Source organism: Boleophthalmus pectinirostris, unplaced genomic scaffold, assembly GCF_026225935.1.
Source record: "Boleophthalmus pectinirostris isolate CB_2022bp ecotype Guang Dong unplaced genomic scaffold, ASM2622593v1 HiC_scaffold_9, whole genome shotgun sequence".
Taxonomy (NCBI): Eukaryota; Metazoa; Chordata; class Actinopteri; order Gobiiformes; family Gobiidae; genus Boleophthalmus; species Boleophthalmus pectinirostris.
The window spans coordinates 39,666,626-39,687,969 of record NW_026571541.1 but is presented as its reverse complement, the minus strand read 5'-3'; the positions used below and the strand labels follow the sequence as shown (position 1 = coordinate 39,687,969).

At 47.1% G+C, this 21,344-nt stretch overlaps 2 protein-coding genes across 4 annotated transcripts in view; one reads left to right on the top strand and one right to left on the bottom strand.

Annotated features, from left to right (window-relative positions):
• Positions 1 to 212: 212 nt before the first annotated feature.
• eif4h (eukaryotic translation initiation factor 4h) lies at positions 213 to 10,481 on the bottom strand. 2 transcript variants are annotated; one of them, XM_055166633.1, is made up of 8 exons: positions 10,464 to 10,481; positions 10,075 to 10,207; positions 6,525 to 6,712; positions 6,216 to 6,280; positions 5,299 to 5,404; positions 2,743 to 2,826; positions 2,422 to 2,571; positions 213 to 490 (listed from the first exon to the last, which is right to left on the bottom strand). In XM_055166633.1, exons 2-8 carry the CDS (start codon positions 10,134 to 10,136, stop codon positions 351 to 353), a joined length of 795 nt encoding a protein of 264 aa, XP_055022608.1. In that variant the 5' UTR covers positions 10,137 to 10,207; positions 10,464 to 10,481; the 3' UTR covers positions 213 to 350. The 2 variants fall into 2 exon arrangements, with proteins under 2 accessions (XP_055022608.1, XP_055022609.1); XM_055166634.1 differs by lacking the exons at positions 2,743 to 2,826; positions 10,464 to 10,481.
• A 5,667-nt stretch (positions 10,482 to 16,148) lies between these two features.
• rffl (ring finger and FYVE-like domain containing E3 ubiquitin protein ligase) overlaps positions 16,149 to 21,344 on the top strand; it is a 14,612-nt gene continuing 9,416 nt past the window's right edge. The window contains exons 1-4 of one of the 2 annotated variants that reach the window (XM_055166620.1): positions 16,149 to 16,445; positions 18,693 to 18,915; positions 19,359 to 19,556; positions 20,941 to 21,273. In XM_055166620.1, coding sequence (XP_055022595.1) covers positions 18,694 to 18,915; positions 19,359 to 19,556; positions 20,941 to 21,273 — 753 coding nt within the window. In that variant the 5' untranslated portion in view covers positions 16,149 to 16,445; position 18,693. The remainder of the gene's footprint in view (positions 16,446 to 18,692; positions 18,916 to 19,358; positions 19,557 to 20,940; positions 21,274 to 21,344) is intronic. The other variant, XM_020938435.2, reaches the window with a different exon arrangement.

Genomic DNA, 21,344 nt, shown 5'->3' with positions numbered 1-21,344 from the left:
AGGGTTGGGTACTGGTGGTGGTGGCGTACGGTGGGTGGGGTTGGGTACTGGTGGCGTACGGTGGGTGGGGTTGGGTACTGGTGGTGTACGGTGGGTGGGGTTGGGTACTGGTGGTGTACGGTGGGTGGGGTTGGGTACTGGTGGCGGCGTATGGTGGCGGTGAGCCGCTGGGGCCCGACCGGTTCGAACTCAAAGTGTAAAAGACGTCTCTGTCCGATGCACATGAAGACGTTTTGGCGAGCGCCGCTGTTGAATAAATATCGTCTTTCTGAGGAATGCCTTCTGCCCGTCGTGATCCGCCCGTCGCCCGCGTCGGCGCCGTGTTCCGATGCCCGCCTCCGGGACAGTTCTTAGGGCTTGTCTTTGGGGATGGTCTCCTCGCGGGGTTTGGCGCCGCCGAAAATGGCCGAGTTGGGGTTGGCGACCTGGTTGAGCGGCCCGGCCACGGTGCGCGGTTTGAGCTGGAGTCGAGGACGCTGCGCCCGCTCCTCTGCGACAAACACACACGTCAGACGCACACAAACAACAACACACACACGTCAGACGCACACAAACACACAAGACAATACACACACGTCAGACGCACACAAACAACACACACACGTCAGACGCACACAAACACACAAGACAATACACACACGTCAGACACACACAAACAACAACACACACACGTCAGACGCACACAAACAACAACACACACACGTCAGGCGCACACAAACACACAAGACAATACACACACGTCAGACGCACACAAACAACAACACACACACGTCAGACGCACACAAACACACAAGACAATACACACACGTCAGATGCACACAAACACACACGTCAGACGCACACAAACACACACGTCAGACGCACACAAACACACAAGACAATACACACACGCCAGACGCACACAAACACACATGTCAGACGCACACAAACACACACGTCAGACGCACACAAACACACAAGACAATACACACACGCCAGACGCACACAAACACACATGTCAGACGCACACAAACACACAAGACAATACACACACGTCAGACACACACAAACACACATGTCAGACGCACACAAACACACAAGACAATACACACACGTCAGACACACACAAACACACGTCAGACGCACACAAACACACAAGACAATACACACACGTCAGATGCACACAAACACACAAGACAATACACACGTCAGACACACACAAACACACACGTCAGACGCACACAAACACACACACGTCAGACGCACACAAACACACAAGACAATACACACACAAACACACACGTCAGACGCACACAAACACACAAGACAATACACACACAAACACACAAGTCAGACACACACAAACACACACGTCAGACGCACACAAACACACACGTCAGACGCACACAAACACACAAGACAATACACACACGCCAGACGCACACAAACACACAAGACAATACACACACGTCAGACGCACACAAACACACAAGACAATACACACACGTCAGACGCACACAAACACACAAGACAATACACACACGTCAGACGCACACAAACACACAAGACAATACACACGTCAGACACACACAAACACACACGTCAGACGCACACAAACACACACGTCAGACGCACACAAACACACAAGACAATACACACACGCCAGACGCACACAAACACACAAGACAATACACACACGCCAGACGCACACAAACACACAAGACAATACACACACGTCAGACGCACACAAACACACAAGACAATACACACACGTCAGACGCACACAAACACACAAGACAATACACACGTCAGACACACACAAACACACACGTCAGACGCACACAAACAACACCACACACACGTCAGATGCACACAAACAACAACACACACACGTCAGACGCACACAAACACACACGACAATACACAAACACACGTCAGACACACACACACGGCAACACACACGTCAGACGCACACTCCGCACACACGTCACACAGTCGTCACACACACACCACACACTCGTCACACACACACCACACACTCGTCTCACACACACACTCGTCATACACACTCGTCATACACACACACACACCACACCTCACACACTCGTCACACACACACACCACACACCTGTCACACACACCACACACCTGTCACACACACCACACACAACACACTCATCACACACACCACACACTCGTCACACACATCACACACATCACACACTCGTCACTCACACTACACTCGTCTCACACACACATCACACACATCACACACATCACACACTCGTCACACACACTCGTCACACACACTCGTCACACACACTCGTCACACACACTCGTCACACACACTCGTCACACACACTCGTCACACAAACACTCCTGGTATTTTACGTTGATAAACATGAAGTGGAGCTGAGTGACAGGCTCCGCCCCTTCGCTCACCTTCAGAGGGTTCCCTAAAGTCTGTGGGCGGGGCTCCGCGGGGGGGTCCGTCTCTGTAGCGCCCCATGCCTCCGCCCCCTCCCCTCCTGTCGCCTGGGCGACCGCCTCGACCCCGCCCGCCCATGTAGTCGTCGTCACCGCTGCGGAAACCTGCCACACAAACAACAGAACGTCAACGACACCAAGAGACGGGCATGATGGGAAATGAAGTCCTCCAGAGCAGCCGACCACAGCGAGCAACACTGGGACCGAACCGGGACGAAAGCCGGCCCCCGATTGGGCAGAGGAAGGCCTGCTGTGCTCTGATTGGTCGAGCCCTACCTCCTCCCATCGAATCGTAGCCGTCGTCTCTGAACTCGCGGCCGCCTCCTCGATCTCTGCTGCCGTAGCCCCGCCCACCACGCCCTAAAGGAAAACGGGTCAGAACCAAAAACAGATGGAAAACTTCACACGACAAACAAAAAAAACAAAAGTCAAACAAATGAAGGAAAATAAACTGAGTGTAGTTGTTGTGTTGTTGTTGTGTGTTGTTGTTGTTGTGTGTTGTTGTTGTTGTTGTTGTTGTTGTTGTGTTGTTGTTGTTGTTGTTGTGTGTTGTTGTTGTTGTGTGTTGTTGTTGTTGTGTGTTGTTGTTGTTGTGTGTTGTTGTTGTTGTGTGTTGTTTTGTGTGTGTTGTTGTTGTTGTGTTGTTGTTGTTGTGTGTGTTGTTGTTATTGTGTGTTGTGTTGTTGTGTGTTGTTGTTATTGTGTGTTGTTGTTATTGTGTGTTGTTGTTGTTGTGTGTTGTTGTGTGTTGTGTTGTTGTGTTGTGTGTGTGTGTGTTGTTGTGTTGTTGTTGTTGTGTGTTGTTGTGTGTGTGTTGTTGTGTGTTGTTGTTGTTGTTGTTGTGTGTTGTGTGTGTGTTGTTGTTGTTGTTGTGTGTTGTTGTTGTGTTGTTGTTGTTGTTGTTGTTGTTGTTGTGTGTTGTGTGTTGTGTGTTGTTGTTGTTGTGTGTTGTTGTGTGTGTTGTTGTTGTGTGTTGTTTGTGTTGTTGTTGTTGTGTGTTGTTGTGTGTTGTTGTTGTGTTGTTGTTGTTGTTGTTGTTGTGTGTTGTTGTGTGTTGTTATTGTGTGTTTTGTTGTTGTTGTTGTGTGTTGTTGTGTGTTGTGTTGTTGTTGTTATTGTTGTTGTTGTTGTGTGTTGTTGTTGTGTGTTGTGTATTGTGTGTTGTTGTTGTGTGTTGTTGTTGTGTGTGTGTTGTGTGTTGTTGTTGTGTTGTTGTTGTTGTTGTTGTGTGTGTTGTTGTGTGTTGTTGTTGTGTGTTGTTGTTGTGTTGTTGTGTGTTGTTGTTGTTGTTGTGTGTTGTGTTGTTGTTGTGTGTGTTGTTGTTGTTGTTGTGTGTTGTGTGTTGTTGTTATTGTGTGTTGTGTGTTGTTGTTGTGTGTGTTGTTGTTGTGTGTGTGTTGTTGTGTGTTGTTGTTGTTGTGTGTGTTGTTGTGTGTTGTTGTTGTTGTTGTGTTGTTGTTGTGTGTTGTTGTTGTTGTTGTTGTTGTTGTTGTGTGTGTGTGTTGTGTGTTGTTGTGTGTGTGTGTGTGTGTTGTTGTGTGTGTGTTGTGTGTTGTTATTGTGTGTGTTGTTGTTGTTGTTGTTGTTGTGTGTTGTTGTTGTGTGTTGTTTGTTGTGTGTTGTTGTTGTGTGTTGTTGTTGTTGTTGTTGTGTGTTGTTGTGTGTGTGTTATTGTGTTGTTGTTGTGTGTTGTGTGTTGTTGTTGTGTGTTGTTGTTGTGTGTTGTTGTGTTGTGTGTGTGTTGTTAAGTGTGTGTTGTTGTTGTGTGTTGTTGTTGTTGTGTTGTTGTGTTGTTGTTGTTGTGTGTTGTGTGTGTTGTTGTTGTGTGTTGTTGTGTGTTGTTGTGTGTTGTGTGTTGTTGTTGTGTGTTGTTGTTGTGTGTTTGTTGTGTTGTTTGTTGTGTGTTGTTGTGTGTTGTGTTGTGTGTTGTTGTTGTGTGTTGTTGTGTTGTTGTTGTGTGTTGTTATTGTGTGTTGTTATTGTGTGTTATTGTTGTGTTGTTGTTGTGTGTTGTTGTGTGTTGTTGTGTGTGTGTTGTTGTGTGTTGTTGTTGTGTGTTGTTGTTGTGTGTTGTTATTGTGTGTTGTTGTTGTGTGTTGTTGTTGTGTGTTGTTATTGTGTTGTTGTTGTGTGTTGTTATTGTGTGTTGTTGTTGTGTGTTGTTGTTGTTGTGTTGTTGTTGTGTGTGTTGTTGTGTGTTGTTGTTGTTGTTGTTGTGTGTTGTTATTGTGTGTTGTTGTTGTGTGTTGTTGTTGTTGTGTGTTGTTGTTGTGTGTTGTTGTTGTTGTTGTTGTGTGTTGTTGTTGTGTGTTGTTGTTGTGTGTGTTGTTGTTGTGTGTTGTTGTATGTTTTTGTTGTTGTGTTGTTGTGGTCGTTGTTGTGGTTGTTGTTGTGTGTTTTTGTTGTGTGTTTTCGTTGTTGTTGTGTTGTTATTGTTGTGTTGTTGTTGTGTGTTTTTGTTATAAACTTTAAAACAAAAAAGGTTGAAATATTAAAATGAAAAATGAGAAACACAAACAGAAAAGTCAAAGGTGAAAACAAAAAGGTGAGAAACAGGAAGCCCAACAGCCAATCAGAGAGCAGCAGGACCAATCAGACCAATCAGAGAGCAGCAGAACCAGAGCAGACCAATCAGAGAGCAGCAGGACCAGAGTGGACCAATCGGAGAGCAGCAGGACCAATCAGACCAATCAGAGAGCAGCAGGTTAGTTAGTTTGAGATGCAGATGAAAATTCTTCTGATGATTTCTCAGAGCAGATTTTAGTTTAACATCAAACCTCTGCTCTTCCTCTACAACTACACCTCCACCTCCTCTTCCTCTCTGTATTTTACCTCCTCCTCCTCGTCCGTCGCTCTTGAAGCCGAAGTTCCCACGGTCTCTGTCTCGGTCGCGTCGTCCCTCAGCGATGTCGACCCTCAGCGGCCGGTCGCCCAGTAACTGTGGGTCAGAGGTCACGTGAGTCATGTAACTGGCTTTTTTTTTTAATGGTTAAATGTCCCACATGAATCTGCTCTAATGTAGTTTACACAGAGACTCCATGTCCCATAATCCTCTGCTCTAATGTAGTTTACACAGAGACTCCATGTCCCATAATCCTCTGCTCTAATGTAGTTTATACTGAGACTCCATGGTCCCATAATCCTCTGCTCTAATGTAGTTTATACTGAGACTCCATGTCCCATAATCCTCTGCTCTAATGTAGTTTATACTGAGACTCCATGTCCCATAATCCTCTGCTCTAATGTAGTTTATACTGAGACTCCATGTCCCATAATCCTCTGCTCTCGTTTAATGTAGTTTATACTGAGACTCCATGTCCCATAATCCTCTGCTCTAATGTAGTTTATACTGAGACTCCATGTCCCATAATCCTCTGCTCTAATGTCATTTCCTGGTCTCACACAAACAGACCTGGAGTTGTTTTGTTTCATTCAAATGTTTAACACAAACTGTCACGCCGATGACGTCACGCCGATGACGTCACGCCGATGACGTCACGCCGATGACGTCACGCCGATGACGCCGATGACGTCACGCCACACTGGGAGATAATTGTGTGAAAAAGTCCAAAACCCAGTTCACACTGAATCTTTGTAACACTTTGACTCAGTTTTGACACAGTTTTGACACAGTTTTGACACATTTGAGACACATTTGAGACACATTTGAAACAGAAACAGTGAAAGTTTGAGTCGTTCTGGTCTGAATCTGAAACTTTACGAGAAATCAAAGTGAAAGTGAAACTGACCGCTCCGTCGTACATCAGCGCCTCTTTTAACGACTCCAAGTCATCAAACTCCACATAACAGAACCCTGAGGAAACAGCAGAGGGGTCTGAGTCCTGGTCTGAGTCCTGGTCTGAGTCCTGGTCTGAGTCCTGGTCCTGGTCTGAGTCCTGGTCTGAGTCCTGGTCTGAGTCCTGGTCCTGGTCTGAGTCCTGGTCCTGGTCTGAGTCCTGGTCTGAGTCCTGGTCCTGGTCTGAGTCTTGGTCCTGGTCTGAGTCTTGGTCCTGGTCTGAGTCTTGGTCCTGGTCTGAGTCTTGGTCCTGGTCCAGTACCTTTGAACTTGTCGGTCTCCTTGTCCCTCACGAGCCTGACGCTCTTGATCTGCAGCTCTTGGAAGATGTTGTCGATGTCTCCTTGGACCGTGTTGAAGGGCAGGTTTCCTACGTACGCTGTGAACGGAGCTTCTGTCGGCAGCTCCTTCTGCTTCCGAGCTCCGCCCCCTCCGCCGCCGCCGCGAGGCCTGACCGCCACAACACAACAACACACTTACACACGAGGACTTACACACGAGGACTTACACACGAGGACTTACACACAGTGTGTACATCACAGTGTGTTTGTATTGATTAAATGATTAAACAATTAAAGATTCCTCAAACATGAATCAGTCCAAATCCAACTTCAGAGGATCAGAGAGAAGAACCATCTGAGGAGAACAGTCTGGAGGAGAACAGTCTGGAGGAGAACAGTCTGGAGGAGAACAGTCTGGAGGAGAACAGTCTGGAGGAGAACAGTCTGGAGTCTGGAGGAGAACAGTCTGGAGTCTGGAGGAGAACAGTCTGGAGGAGAACAGTCTGGAGTCTGGAGGAGAAACAGTCTGGAGTCTGGAGGGAGAACAGTCTGGAGTCTGGAGGAGACAGTCTGGAGTCTGGAGGGAACAGTCTGGAGGAGAACAGTCTGGAGGAGAACAGTCTGGAGGAGAACAGTCTGGAGTCTGGAGGAGAAACAGTCTGAGAGTCTGGAGGAGAACAGTCTGGAGGAGAACAGTCTGGAGTCTGGAGGAGAACAGTCTGGAGGAGAACAGTCTGGAGGAGAACAGTCTGGAGGAGAACAGTCTGGAGTCTGGAGGAGAACAGTCTGGAGTCTGGAGGAGAACAGTCTGGAGGAGAACAGTCTGGAGGAGAACAGTCTGGAGTCTGGAGGAGAACAGTCTGGAGGAGAACAGTCTGGAGTCTGGAGGAGAACAGTCTGGAGAACAGTCTGGAGGAGAACAGTCTGGAGTCTGGAGGAGAACAGTCTGGAACAGTCTGGAGGAGAACAGTCTGGAGGAGAACAGTCTGGAGGAGAACAGTCTGGAGTCTGGAGGAGAACAGTCTGGAGTCTGGAGAACAGTCTGGAGGAGAACAGTCTGGAGGAGAACAGTCTGGAGGAGAACAGTCTGGAGGAGAACAGTCTGGAGTCTGGAGGAGAACAGTCTGGAGTCTGGAGGAGAACAGTCTGGAGGAGAACAGTCTGGAGTCTGGAGGAGAACAGTCTGGAGTCTGGAGGAGAACAGTCTGGAGTCTGGAGGAGAAACAGTCTGAGTCTGGAGGAGAACAGTCTGGAGTCTGGAGGAGAACAGTCTGGAGTCTGGAGGAGAACAGTCTGGAGGAGAACAGTCTGGAGGAGAACAGTCTGGAGGAGGAAACAGTCTGGAGGAGAACAGTCTGGAGTCTGGAGGAGAACAGTCTGGAGTCTGGAGGAGAACAGTCTGGAGTCTGGAGGAGAACAGTCTGGAGTCTGGAGGAGAACAGTCTGAGAACAGTCTGGAGGAGAACAGTCTGGAGGAGAACAGTCTGGAACAGTCTGGAGTCTGGAGAAACAGTCTGGAGTCTGGAGTCTGGAGGAGAACAGTCTGGAACAGTCTGGAGGAGAACACAGTCTGGAGGAGAACAGTCTGGAGTCTGGAGTCTGGAGGAGAACAGTCTGGAGTCTGGAGGAGAACAGTCTGGAGGAGAACAGTCTGGAGGAGAACAGTCTGGAGGAGAACAGTCTGGAGGAGAACAGTCTGGAGGAGAACAGTCTGGAGGAGAACAGTCTGGAGTCTGGAGGAGAACAGTCTGGAGTCTGGAGGAGAACAGTCTGGAGTCTGGAGGAGAACAGTCTGGAGTCTGGAGGAACACACACTCTCACACACGTTCTCCCTGTGTGACTGTGGCACAGTGGTTCTCCTTCCTCTCTCCAGGAGGTTGTGGGTTTGATTCCTGAGTCAGTGGAAACAGACTGAGAAAAACTCAACACTTCAGTAAAATGAAAATGTGCAGCTCAAGAGCACAAGGTCAGTTTAAGTTTAGGTTTGACTTCTGATAAATGACTCACGAGACACAAGGGTTTACACACATACATACACACACACACGCACACATACATACACACACGCACACATACACACACACACATACATACATACACACACGCACACATACATACACACACATACATACACACATACATACACACACGCACACATACATACACGCACACATACATACACGCACGCACACATACACACACGCACACATACATACATACACACACGCACACATACATACACGCACACATACATACACACATACATACACACACGCACATACATACACGCACACATACATACACGCACGCACACATACACACACGCACACATACATACATACACACACGCACATACATACATACATACACACACGCACATACATACACGCACACATACATACACACACGCACACACATACATACACACACGCACATACATACACATACACACACGCACATACATACACGCACACATACACGCACGCACACACACACACACACACACGCACATACATACATACACACACGCACATACATACACGCACACATACATACACGCACGCACACATACATACACGCACGCACACATACATACACGCACACATACATACACGCACGCACACATACACGCACACACACACACACGCACACACACACACACACACACACATACATACACACACACGCACACACATACATACACACACACACATACATACACACACATACAAACACATACACATACACACGCACACACATACATACACACACACACATACATACACACACATACAAACACATACACATACACACGCACACACATTTCATTCATTCTTCGGTTCATTTAAACTCTTTTCTCTCTCTGTCTCCTCCTCGTGCGCCTCACGCGCCAGGAGGTCCCTCGGCTCCAGAGGGGCTCACTCCGGCTCCCGGCTCCCGGACTCCGCGTCCAGGCTCCGGGTCCCGGGTCCGGAGCGCCTGCAGCGGGCGCTGACTGTCTGTGCAGCGGGGCCATGAGGCTCTGCCCCGTGCCTCTCTCAGAGCCGTGCCCAGCCCTCATGGAGCCTCATGGAGCCACACGGAGCCACACCGAGCCACATGGAGCCTCACAGAGCCAAACAGAGCCACATGGAGCCGTGCCCGGCCCTCATGGAGCCACACGGAGCCAAACAGAGCCACACCGAGCCACATGGAGCCTGACAAAACCAAACAGAGCCGCACGGAGCCTCAAGGAGCCACATGGAGCCTTAAGGAGCCGCACAGAGCCGCACGGAGCCGAGACTGCGGCTCCTGCGCAGCCGTAGCTTTAGCTGCGTTAGCCCCGTTAGCATCATTAGCATTATTAGCATGTTAGCTGAGCCCGCGGAGTTTCCTGGAGCCGCAGCCGCGTGCGGCGCCTCTGCTCCGGCCGCACCGGGAGCCCCGCGGCCCGGAGCTCCAGCGGCAGGGCTCTGGGCGGCCTGGGCGGGACACGCGGCCCCGGGGCCCGCGGAGCCCGCGGAGCCCTCGGAGCCCGCGGGGCGCACTCACCCTCTGCTGCCGAAGCTGCTGTAGGCCCGGTCCCGGTCGTCGTAACTGTCGTAGTCCGCCATTACTGCTGCTGTGTCCGGAGAGGAGGTCCTACACGTCAGCGGCGGCGCGAACAGGGCTGCCCGCGGCGCGCCTGAGCAAAAACACAACAACACCATCACCACAGTGTCCTCACAAAAAACACACAAAACACACTACACAAAACACACAAAAGGCAAGGCAAGTTTATTTGTATAGCACAATTTGTACACAAAGTAATTCAAAGTGCTTTACAGAATAAGAAATACATTAAAATCATAATAAAAACAAATCAAAACATAAATAATCATGAAGATTAAAATTTTAAAAAAGAGAGACATAAATTGGAGAGAAGAGTGCGGAATGAAAACCTTTCAGTTATTTGCACATCCATCCATCCATTTTCGTCCGCTTATCCGGGGCCGGGTCGCGGGGGCAGCAGCCTAAGCAGGGACTCCCAGACTTCCTTCACCCCAGACACGTCCTCCAGCTCCTCCGGGGGGACCCCGAGGCGTTCCCAGGCCAGCCGAGAGACATAGTCCCTCCAGCGTGTCCTGGGTCTTCCCCGGGGCCTCCTCCCGGCGGGACATGAACACCTCCCGAGGGAGGCGCCCAGGAGGCATCCGGAACAGATGCCCGAGCCTCAACTGGCTCCTCTCGACGTGGAGGAGCAGCGGCTCTACTCCGAGCTCCTCCCGTGTGACTGAGCTCCTCACCCTACCTCTAAGGGAGCACCCAGCCACCCTGCGGAGGAAACTCATTTCGAGCGCTTGTATCCGCGATCTCGTCCTTTCGGTCACTACCCAGAGCTCATGACCAGAGGTGAGAGTAGGAACGAAGACTGACATTATTTGCACAGTTAAACAGAAATGTTTAGAGTCTGGATTTAAACAGCGTCACAGAAGAGTCTGTCTCACATGTTCAGACTGTTCCAGGTTTTAGCTGCATGAACCTGAAACTCTGACTCCCCTTGTTTAGTCGTGACTCTGGCACCAGCAGGAGGTCGTCCCTGAGCTCCTCAGAGTGTGAGATGTTCAAATGACACTAACATGTCACAGATGGACTTTGGTGCTCGGCCATGGAGACACTTGTACAAACAGAGACGCTTTAAAGTCTCTGAGCCACAGGAGCCAGAGCAGAGACCTGAGACCAGGACTTATGTGCTCGTACTTCCTAGTCCGAGTCAGGACCCGGAGCTGAGTTCTGGATGTTCTGGATGTTGTGGATGTTGTGGATGTTCTGGATGTTCTGGATGTTGTGGATGTTGTGGATGTTGTGGATGTTCTGGATGTTGTGGATGTTCTGGATGATGTCTGGATGTTTGATGTTCTGGATGTTCTGATGTTCTGTGGATGTTCTGGATGTTGTTCTGGATGTTGTGGATGTTGTGGATGTTCTGGATGTTCTGGATGTTGTGGATGTTGTGATGTGGATGTTCTGGATGTTCTGGATGTTCTGGATGTTGTAGATGTTCTGGATGTTCTGGATGTTGTGGATGTTCTGGATGTTGTGGATGTTGTGGATGTTCTGGATGTTCTGGATGTTCTTGATGTTCTAGATGTTGTGGATGTTGTGGATGTTCTGGATGTTGGATGTTCTGGATGTTCTGGATGTTCTGGATGTTCTGGATGTTCTGCAGCGTCTCACAGCTCGTTTGGAGAGACCAGTGAGCAGAACATCACAGTATCTAATCTACTGGAGACAAATGCATGGATAAGTTTCTCCAAGTCTGATTTAGACAGTAAACCTTTGATTTTTGCTATGTTTTTTAGATGGTAAAAGGCTGCAGATGTTATTGATTTGATGTGACTGTTAAAGTTCAAGTCTGAGTCCATTATTACCCCGAGATTTCTTGCCTGATTTGAAGGTTTTAGAGAGAGAGACTGGAGGTGACTGCTGACACTGTCCCTTTGTTTCTGTGGACCAAACACTATGACTTCAGTCTTGTCAGAGTTTAGCTGGAGAAAGTTGTTTTGCATCCACACACTGATCTGTTGGATGCAGTGACCAAGTGACTCCACTGGTCCATAGTCTCCTGCTGCCAGAGAGACGTAGATCTGAGTGTCGTCTGCATAATTGTGGTACGACACGTTATTGCTGCTTATTAACTGGCCTGTAGGGGGCAGCATGTAGAGATTGAACAACAGGGGGCCCAGGATTGACCCCTGAGGCACCCCACAGGTCAGGGCCATGTCATCTGAGACACAGTTTCCAATTTCAACAAAATACTTCCTGTCTTCTAGATAGGACTTGAACCAGTTTAGTACAGTACCAGAGATGCCCACCCAGTCCTCTAGTCTCTGTAAGAGGATCCATGATCGACAGTGTCAAAAGCAGCACTCAGATCTAACAGGATCAAGACTGAGACTTTGCCTGCATCAGTGTTCAGGCGGATGTCATTTGTCACCTTGATAAGAGCAGTCTCAGTGCTGTGGAGGCTCGAAAACCTGACTGGAAAACATCAAAGGAGTTGTTCATTTGGAGAAAGTTCGTAAGCTGTTGGTAAACAGCTTTTTCAAGGACTTTGCCAAAAAACGGCAGATTTGAGATGGGTCGGAAATTGTTCAGTACTGTGGCATCAAGACTGCTCTTCTTTAGGAGAGGCTTAATGACCGCAGTTTTCAACGCGTTTGGGAATGTTCCAGATTGAAGTGACATGTTAACTATGTGAGTGAGTGGTGAAAGTAAAACTGTTGAGGACGGACTTTAGAAATCTAGTGGGTAACATGTCCAGGCAGCAAGTAGATGAACTCAGACTGGTAACGATCTCTAAAACAGTTTTGTCAGTTACAGGTGCAAAGTGATTCAGCTCTAAGTGTCTCTGTGGCTGCAGCTTGTTATTTGTGTTGTGGAATTGATGCATTTTTGATGCCCTGAACTTTGTCATTAAAGAAAACTGCAAACTCATTACATTTAGATGTGGAAATCAGTTCTTGTGGCAGTGGAGCTGGAGGGTTTGTTAATCTGTTCACTGTTGCAAACAGGACACGAGAGTTGTTACTGCAATTACCAATAATGTCTGAAAAACTACTTCTCTCTTGTTTTACTCAAAGTGTAGTTGTACATATGCATTGTTCCTCTGTAAATCTCATAATGAACCTGGAGGTTTGACTTGTGCCATTTCCGCTCAGCCTCCCTCCACTCAAAACACACACAAAACACACACACAACACACACAAAACACACACAACACACACACACACAAAACACACAAAACACACACAAAACACACACACAACACACACAAACACACACAAAACACACACACACACACACACAAAAACACACAAAACAACAAAAACAACACAACACACACACACACACACACAAAACACACACAAACACACACAAAACACACACAACACACACACACACACACACACACAAAACACACAAACACACACAAAACACACACAAACACACACACACACACACACACACACACACACACACACACACACACACACACACACACACACACACACACACACACAAAACACACAAACACACACAAAACACACAAAACACACACACAACACACACACACACACACACACACACACACACACAACACACAAAACACACACACAACACACACACAACACACACACAACACACTCAAAACACACACAAAACACACACACAACACACACAAAACACACACAGAACACACACACAACACACACAAACACACACAACACACACACACCGAAACACACCAAACACACACCAAACACACAAAACACACACACAACACACATCTAAACACACAAAACACAAACACAACACACACACAACACACACACAAACACACACACAAAACACACACACACACACACACACAACACACACACAACACACACACAACACACACACACACACACACACAACACACACAACACACACAAAACACACACAAAACACTACACAAAACACACACACAACACACACAAAACACACACACACACAACACACACACACACACACACACTCAAAACACACACAAAACACACACACAAAACACACAAAACACACACACAACACACACAAACACACACACACACACACACAAAACACACAAAACACACACACAACACACACACACAACACACACAAAACACACACAAACACACACAAAACACACACACAACACACACACAACACACACACACACACAAAACACACACAACACACTCAAAACACACAAACAACACACACACAACAACACACACAAACACACACACAAACACACACACAAAAACACACACACAACACACACACACACACACACACAACACACACACAAACACACACACAACACACACAACAACACACACACACAAAAACACACACACAACACACACACAACACACACACAACACACCAGACACACACAAACACACAACACACAAAACACACACAACACACACACACAACACACACAAAACACACAAAACACACACACAACACACACAAAACACACACACAACACACACACAACACACCAGACACACACAAAACACATAACACACACCACACACATCTAAACACACAAAACACACACAACACACATCTAAACACACACTAAACACAAAACACACACAAAACACACACCAAACACACATCTAAACACACAAAACACAAACACAACACACACACAACACACACCACACACATCTAAACACACACTACACACAAAACACACACAGACACACACACACACACACACAACACACACACAACACACAACACACACACACACATCTAAAAACACACTATACATAAGGGCGAGTTGTTGGTTATACAGCTGTAAGGTTTAGTCCTGGTTTAGTCCAGGTTTAGTCCAGGTTTAGTCCTGGTTTAGTCCAGGTTTAGTCCTGGTTTAGTCCAGGTTTAGTCCTGGTTTAGTCCTGGTTTAGTCCAGGTTTAGGTTTAGTCCAGGTTTTAGTTTTCCTGGTTTAGTCCAGGTTTAGTCCTGGTTTAGTCCTGGTTTAGTCCAGGTTTAGTCCAGGTTTAGGTTTAGTCTGGTTTAGTCCTGGTTTAGTCCAGGTTTAGTCCTGGTTTAGTCCTGGGTTTTAGGTTTAGTCCAGGTTTAGGTTTAGTCCTGGTTTAGTCCAGGTTTAGTCCTGGTTTTAGTCCTGTTTAGTGGTTTAGTCCAGGTTTAGTCCTGGTTTAGTCCTGGTTTTAAGTCCAGGTTTAGTCCTGGTTTTAGTTTAGTCCAGGTTTAGTCCTGGTTTAGTCCTGGTTTAGTCCAGTTTAGTGGTTTAGTCCTGGTTTTCAGTTTCTAGGTTTAGTTTAGTCTGGTTTAGTCCTTTAGTCCTGGTTTAGTCCTAGGGTTTAGGTTTAGTCCAGGTTTAGGTTTAGTCCAGGTTTAGTTTAGTGGTTTAGTCCAGGTTTAGTCCAGGTTTAGTCCTGGTTGGTCCTGGTTTAGTCCTGGTTTAGTCCAGGTTTATCCTGGTTTAGTCCTGGTTTAGTCCAGGTTTAGTCCTGGTTTAGGTTTTCAGGTTTAGTCCTGGTTTAGTCCAGGTTTAGTTTAGTCCTGGTTTTAGGTTTTAGTCCAGTTTAGTGGTTTAGTCCTGGTTTAGTCCTGGTTTAGGTTTAGTCCTAGGTTTAGTCCTGGTTTAGTCCTGGTTTAGTCCTGTTTAGGTTTAGTGGTTTAGTCCTGGTTTAGGTTTTCCAGGTTTAGTCCTGGTTTAGTCCAGGTTTAGTCCTGGTTTAGTCCTGGTTTAGTCCTGGTTTAGTCCTGGTTTAGTCCAGGTTTAGTCCAGGTTTAGTCCAGGTTTAGTGGTTTAGTCCAGGTTTAGTCCTGGTTTAGTCCTGGTTTAGTCCTGGTTTAGTCCAGGTTTTAGTCCTGGTTTAGTCCTGGTTTAGTCCAGGTTTTAGTCCTGGTTTAGACCAGGTTTAGTCCAGGTTTAGTCCTGGTTTAGTCCTGGTTTAGTCCAGGTTTAGTCCAGGTTTAGTCCAGGTTTAGTCCTGGTTTAGTCCTGGTTTAGTCCAGGTTTAGTCCTGGTTTAGTCCTGGTTTAGTCAGGTTTAGTCCAGGTGAGGTTCAGGTGATGACGCAGGGCGCTGTTGTTTTGACGTTCACACTTCCGGGTTTATTTCGTCGTCACTTCGTTCTGTTCCAACTTTCTCTTTTGACTTTAACCCGCTTTTATTCACTTTAACCCAGTTTAACCCGGTCCGACCCGGTCCGGTCCGGTGTGCCCCGCTCGGCTCGGCTCCGGTCCGCTCGGCTCGGCTCCGGTCCGCTCCCCCGGGCCTCGTGTGTCCTGATGCCGCTTCAGTGAGTCTGTGTCCGGTCAGACTCCGCCGCTTCGCCCTGGGCTTAGCTGTTAGCCGCTTAGCTCCGAGGTAACTCACTTCACACTCACTTCACACTCACTTCACACACACTTCACACACACTTCACACACACTTTCTGGTCCGGTCCACTTCAGCCCGGGTCCGGTCCACTTCGGCCCGGCTCTGTGCTAACTTTTCCGCCCGTTTGTCCCATTTTGTCCCGTTTTGTCCCGAGTCTGTGGAACTTTTTGACGCGCCGTTTGCGGTGCGTTTCCGGACTCCGTTAAACATTTGTTGTTTTTGCGTTTGTTTGCGCTGCGGTGACGGCACGGGTCACGCTCACGTCCGGATCACCCGCCGCCTTTACACTTTTACTCCTTATTTACACTTCGTCCGTCGTAATAAGCACTTTAATGCGCCGTAATAGCACTTTATTACACACAGATGAGAAGGGACCGCCGCTGTAGCCGTGACACCTGTTGAACGCGTCGGAAGAATGTTCAAATTTATCTCAACAATTATCGATAAATATTATAGAATAATGTAATAATAACGTTAAAGCTGCACTCTGTAGCTTTTCTGTTGTTGCTTTGCCTGGAATGTTCCACAGTGTTTATTTTTAGCATTATTTATTATTTATTTTATTTTATTTTTTCATTTTTTTTGAATATTTTTTAAATTTAAATTAAATTTAATTAAATTTTTAGCATTTTTAATTTAAATTTTTAACATTATTTACTTTATTTTTTAGCATTATTTTATATATATATTTTTATTGTTATATATTTATTTTATTTTTATTATATTTATTTATTATATTTTATTTATTTTTTATTTTTATTTATTTTATTATTATTTTATTTTTTATAATTTTTTGTTTTCTCTATGGAGAAGATGTGCTGATGACATCATCAGGCTAAAGTGACGGGTCAGATTTTCAGAGAGGCGAGCCTGCGCCACGCACGCACGTTTAGGTAATGCCGTACTGTGGAACATTCCGGGCAAAGCAACGACTTCCCCATGGCGACCAGAAAAGTTTCATCATGCAAATAAAAAAATATATATATATGTTGTGTTGTTCGTGGTCACAGTCAGAGCTCGACTCGTGTTTGTTTAACTCTGAGTTTCTTACATCTCCAAAACTCTAACGCTCTGTTCCACCTTGTGATGTCATCAAGTGGTAGTTTTTTGTTTTTTTTTATGTTCTCAGCTCCTTTTCCCTTTAGTTCAGTCGAGATCGGCGACTCCACGACTGAAATGATCCAGATGATTCTAGTGAAGGTGAAGTGTGGAGTTTAAAAACATAGCGGAGCACTTCCTGTATCACCACACGATGACGTCACGAGGTGGATCAGGGTGTTTTCAGTGTTCCGTGCTGAGTGTGCAGGGTTTGTGTGTCCAGGTGTGTCGCTGATCCACAGGGAAATGATTCAGACTCAGGAGTCACACGTCACAATCTGAAAGAACAAACAACAAATAGAAATGTCAAATCAACTATAAAAAAGAAACAAAGAAAATGAAATAAAACAGAATTATAGAAATGTAAATAGAAAAATAAGAAATAAAATATAAAATTACAGATTTATACAAGACGACACGTTACATAAGGACGAGCTGTACAGTTGTAGGGAGTATTATCTGTTACATAAGAGTGAGTTGTTGTACAGTTGTAGGGTTTAGTCCAGGTTTAGTCCAGGTTTAGTCCTGGTTTAGTCCTGGTTTAGTCCTGGATTAGTCCAGGTTTAGTCCTGGTTTAGTCCTGGTTTAGTCCTGGTTTAGTCCAGGTGTGTTTGTGTGTTCACACGTGTTCAGATCCATTTTCCTTTTGTTGTTTTGAAAAAACAAAAACAAAAAACAGTTTTCACCAAAATTTCAATTCATCTGTTTCACTTTTGTTTTTGGGTGAAAAACGTCACGTGACGTTTGTGAGAATCTTCTAGCTCAGACAGTTTGAACAGGAGAGATCTCTAGATTAGTCAGAGGAGAGATCTTTAGATTAGTCAGAGGAGAGATCTCTAGATTAGTCAGAGGAGAGATCTCTAGATTAGTCAGAGGAGAGATCTCTAGATGGCTCAGGGGAGAGATCTCTAGATGGCTCAGACTTGCAGGGTGGTGTTTGTGATGAGGAGCAGGACTCTGGTGGTTCTGTGACTCCTGCGTTTGGGGCGTGACCTCGAGCGGCGCCGAGTCCCGCCTCCTCACGTCCCGTTCGGCTCGGCCCGTTTACGGTCGACGGGAACGAGGAAGCGGCGTTTTACCGTCACTGCGTTTTACGACGCTCAGGGGCAAAGGTCAAAGGTGAGTGTGTCTCTGCAGGATGTGGTGCTGCTGGTGCCTGGACTCAGAGCCCAGTCCGGTCCCAGACCCGGCGCCGGGACCCGGGTCCAACCGATCCACCCGAGGGTCTAACCGAGGGTCTAACCGAGGGTCTAACCGAGGGTCTAACCGAGGGTCCCAGAGGGGCGTGGTCCAGACCCAACCGTCCCCAGGACAGAACTGCACCAAATGTGGAGGAGCCTTCAGCAACACACAGAAGAAGGTACCAGACCTGGACTAAACCTGGACTAAACCTGGACTAAACCTGGACTAAACCTGGACTAAACCTGGACTAAACCTGGACTAAGGGCTGAGTGTCAGTGGGACTTTAGAACCGTACCAGGAGCACAGTTTGGTTGAGGTTTTGGGCGGTGCCTGGACACGGTTCTAAAGTCTCACTCTGAGTCCAGTCTTGGTCTGGTCTCTGGTCTAACCCTGGTTCCATTGTTACAGCGTGTGTGTGTGGACTTTAAACCTGGTCTAAATCTGGTCCAAACCTGGTGTGTGTGTGTATAAACCCGTGTGTGTGTGTGTGTATAACCTGTGTGTGTGTGTTACAGCATGTGTGCGTGGACTGTCTCTGGTGTAAACTTGTGTGTGTGTGTGTGTATGTGTATAACCTGTGTGTGTGTGTGTGTAACCCGTGTGTGTGTGTGTGTGTTACAGCACGTGTGCGTGGACTGCGGTCTGTGTTACTGCAGTAGTTGCTCCGCCCGCCTGGAGCCCCGCCCCCGCCTCTGTCACACCTGTCAGCGTTTCTATGGTAACCTGCTGCAGAGGGCGGAGCTTATGAGACTCAAGGTGAAAGAGCTGAGAGATTATCTGCACCTGCACCAGGTGTCCACACACCTGTGCCGCGAGAAGGTACTACACTACTGCACAAAGTACTACACACTACATACTACACACTACTACATACTACTACATTGTTGTGTGTAAAGTGTCATGTGTAAAGTGTTGTGTGTGTGTGTGTGCGTTGTGTGTAAAGTGTTGTGTGTAAAGTGTTGTGTGTAAAGTGTGGTGTGTGTGTGTGTGTGTGTGCGTTGTGTGTAAAGTGTCGTGTGTAAACTGTTGTGTGTGTGTGTGCGTTGTGTGTGTGTGCGTTGTGTGTAAAGTGTCATGTGTAAAGTGTTGTGTGTGTGTTTGTGCGTTGTGTGTGTGTTGTGTGTAAAGTGTTGTGTGTGTTGTGTGTAAAGTGTCGTGTGTGTGTGTTTGTGCATTGTGTGTGTGTTGTGTGTAAAGTGTTGTGTGTGTGTGTTGCGTGTAAAGTGTCGTGTGTGTTTGTGCATTGTGTGTGTGTTGTGTGTAAAGTGTTGTGTGTGTGTGTGTGTTGTGTGTAAAGTGTCGTGTGTGTGTTGTGTGTAAAGTGGCGTGTGTGTTGTGTGTAAAGTGTTGTGTGTGTGTTGTGTGTAAAGTGTGGTGTGTGTGTGTTGTGTGAAAGTGTCGTGTGTGTGTGTTTGTGTGTTGTGTGTGTGTTGTGTGTAAAGTGTTGTGTGTGTGTGTTGTGTGTAAAGTGTCGTGTGTGTGTTTGTGCGTTGTGTGTGTGTTGTGTGTAAAGTGTGTGTGTGTGTGTGTGTGTGTGTGTGTTGTGTGTAAAGTGTGGTGTGTGTGTTGTGTGTAAAGTGGCGTGTGTGTTGTGTGTAAAGTGTTGTGTGTGTGTTGTGTGTAAAGTGTGGTGTGTGTGTGTTGTGTGAAAGTGTCGTGTGTGTGTGTTTGTGCATTGTGTGTGTGTTGTGTGTAAAGTGTTGTGTGTGTGTGTTGTGTGTAAAGTGTTGTGTGTGTGTTTGTGCGTTGTGTGTGTGTTGTGTGTAAAGTGTCGTGTGTGTGTGTGTTGTGTGTAAAGTGTCGTGTGTGTGTTGTGTGTGTGTGTAAGTGTGTGTGTGTGTGTTGTGTGTAAAGTGTGTGTGTGTGTGTTGTGTGTAAAGTGTGTTGTGTGTGTGTGCGTGTGTGTGTTGTGTGTAAAGTGTCGTGTGTGTGTTGTGTGTAAAGTGTGGTGTGTGTTGTGTGAAAGTGGCGTGTGTGTGTGTGTAAAGTGTGTGTGTGTTGTGTGTAAAGTGTGGTGTGTGTTGTGTGAAAGTGTCGTGTGTGTGTTGTGTGTAAAGTGTGGTGTGTGTGTGTGAGCGTTGTGTGTAAAGTGTGGTGTGTGTGTGTTGTGTGTAAAGTGTGGTGTGTGTGTTGTGTGTAAAGTGTGTTGTGTGTAAAGTGTTGTGTGTAAAGTGTTGTGTGTAAAGTGTAGTGTGTTTTTCAGGAGGATCTGGTGGAGCTGGTTTTGGGGCATCAGTCGTCTTCTGAAGCGTCGACACCAGACTCCGCCCCTCCGCCTCTGACCACGCCCACACAGGCTCAGGCCCCGCCCGCTCAGGCCCCGCCCATGGAGACACAGGCCCCACCCACAGAGACACAGGCCCCGCCCACAGAGACAGTCCCGCCTACAGAGAGTCCAGCCACGCCCACAGACGTACAGGCCACGCCCACAAATGCACAGGCTCCACCTCTCCAAACAGAAGCCACGCCCCCTGAGCCACCCACTGTCCAATCAGAGAGTCTGCTGGAGGATGAAGAGGAGGAAGAGGAAGAGCAGGTGAGTTCCATAAATAAGCCCCGCCCCCTCTAGAGTTTCCTCCAAGTACTGCAGCTCCTCAAGCCTCGCCT

What these genes read in the sequence shown, in the direction of transcription:
- eif4h (XM_055166633.1), bottom strand. Translation starts at nt 10,136, where the DNA reads ATGGCGGACTACGACAGTTACGACGACCGGGACCGGGCCTACAGCAGC. An exon ending in CGCTGATGTACGACGGAGCG is followed by an intron (nt 5,405 to 6,215) that starts GTCAGTTTCACT and finishes TCTGACCCACAG; the next exon opens with TTACTGGGCGACCGGCCGCT. An exon ending in CTTTAGGGAACCCTCTGAAG is followed by an intron (nt 491 to 2,421) that starts GTGAGCGAAGGG and finishes TGTTTGTCGCAG; the next exon opens with AGGAGCGGGCGCAGCGTCCT.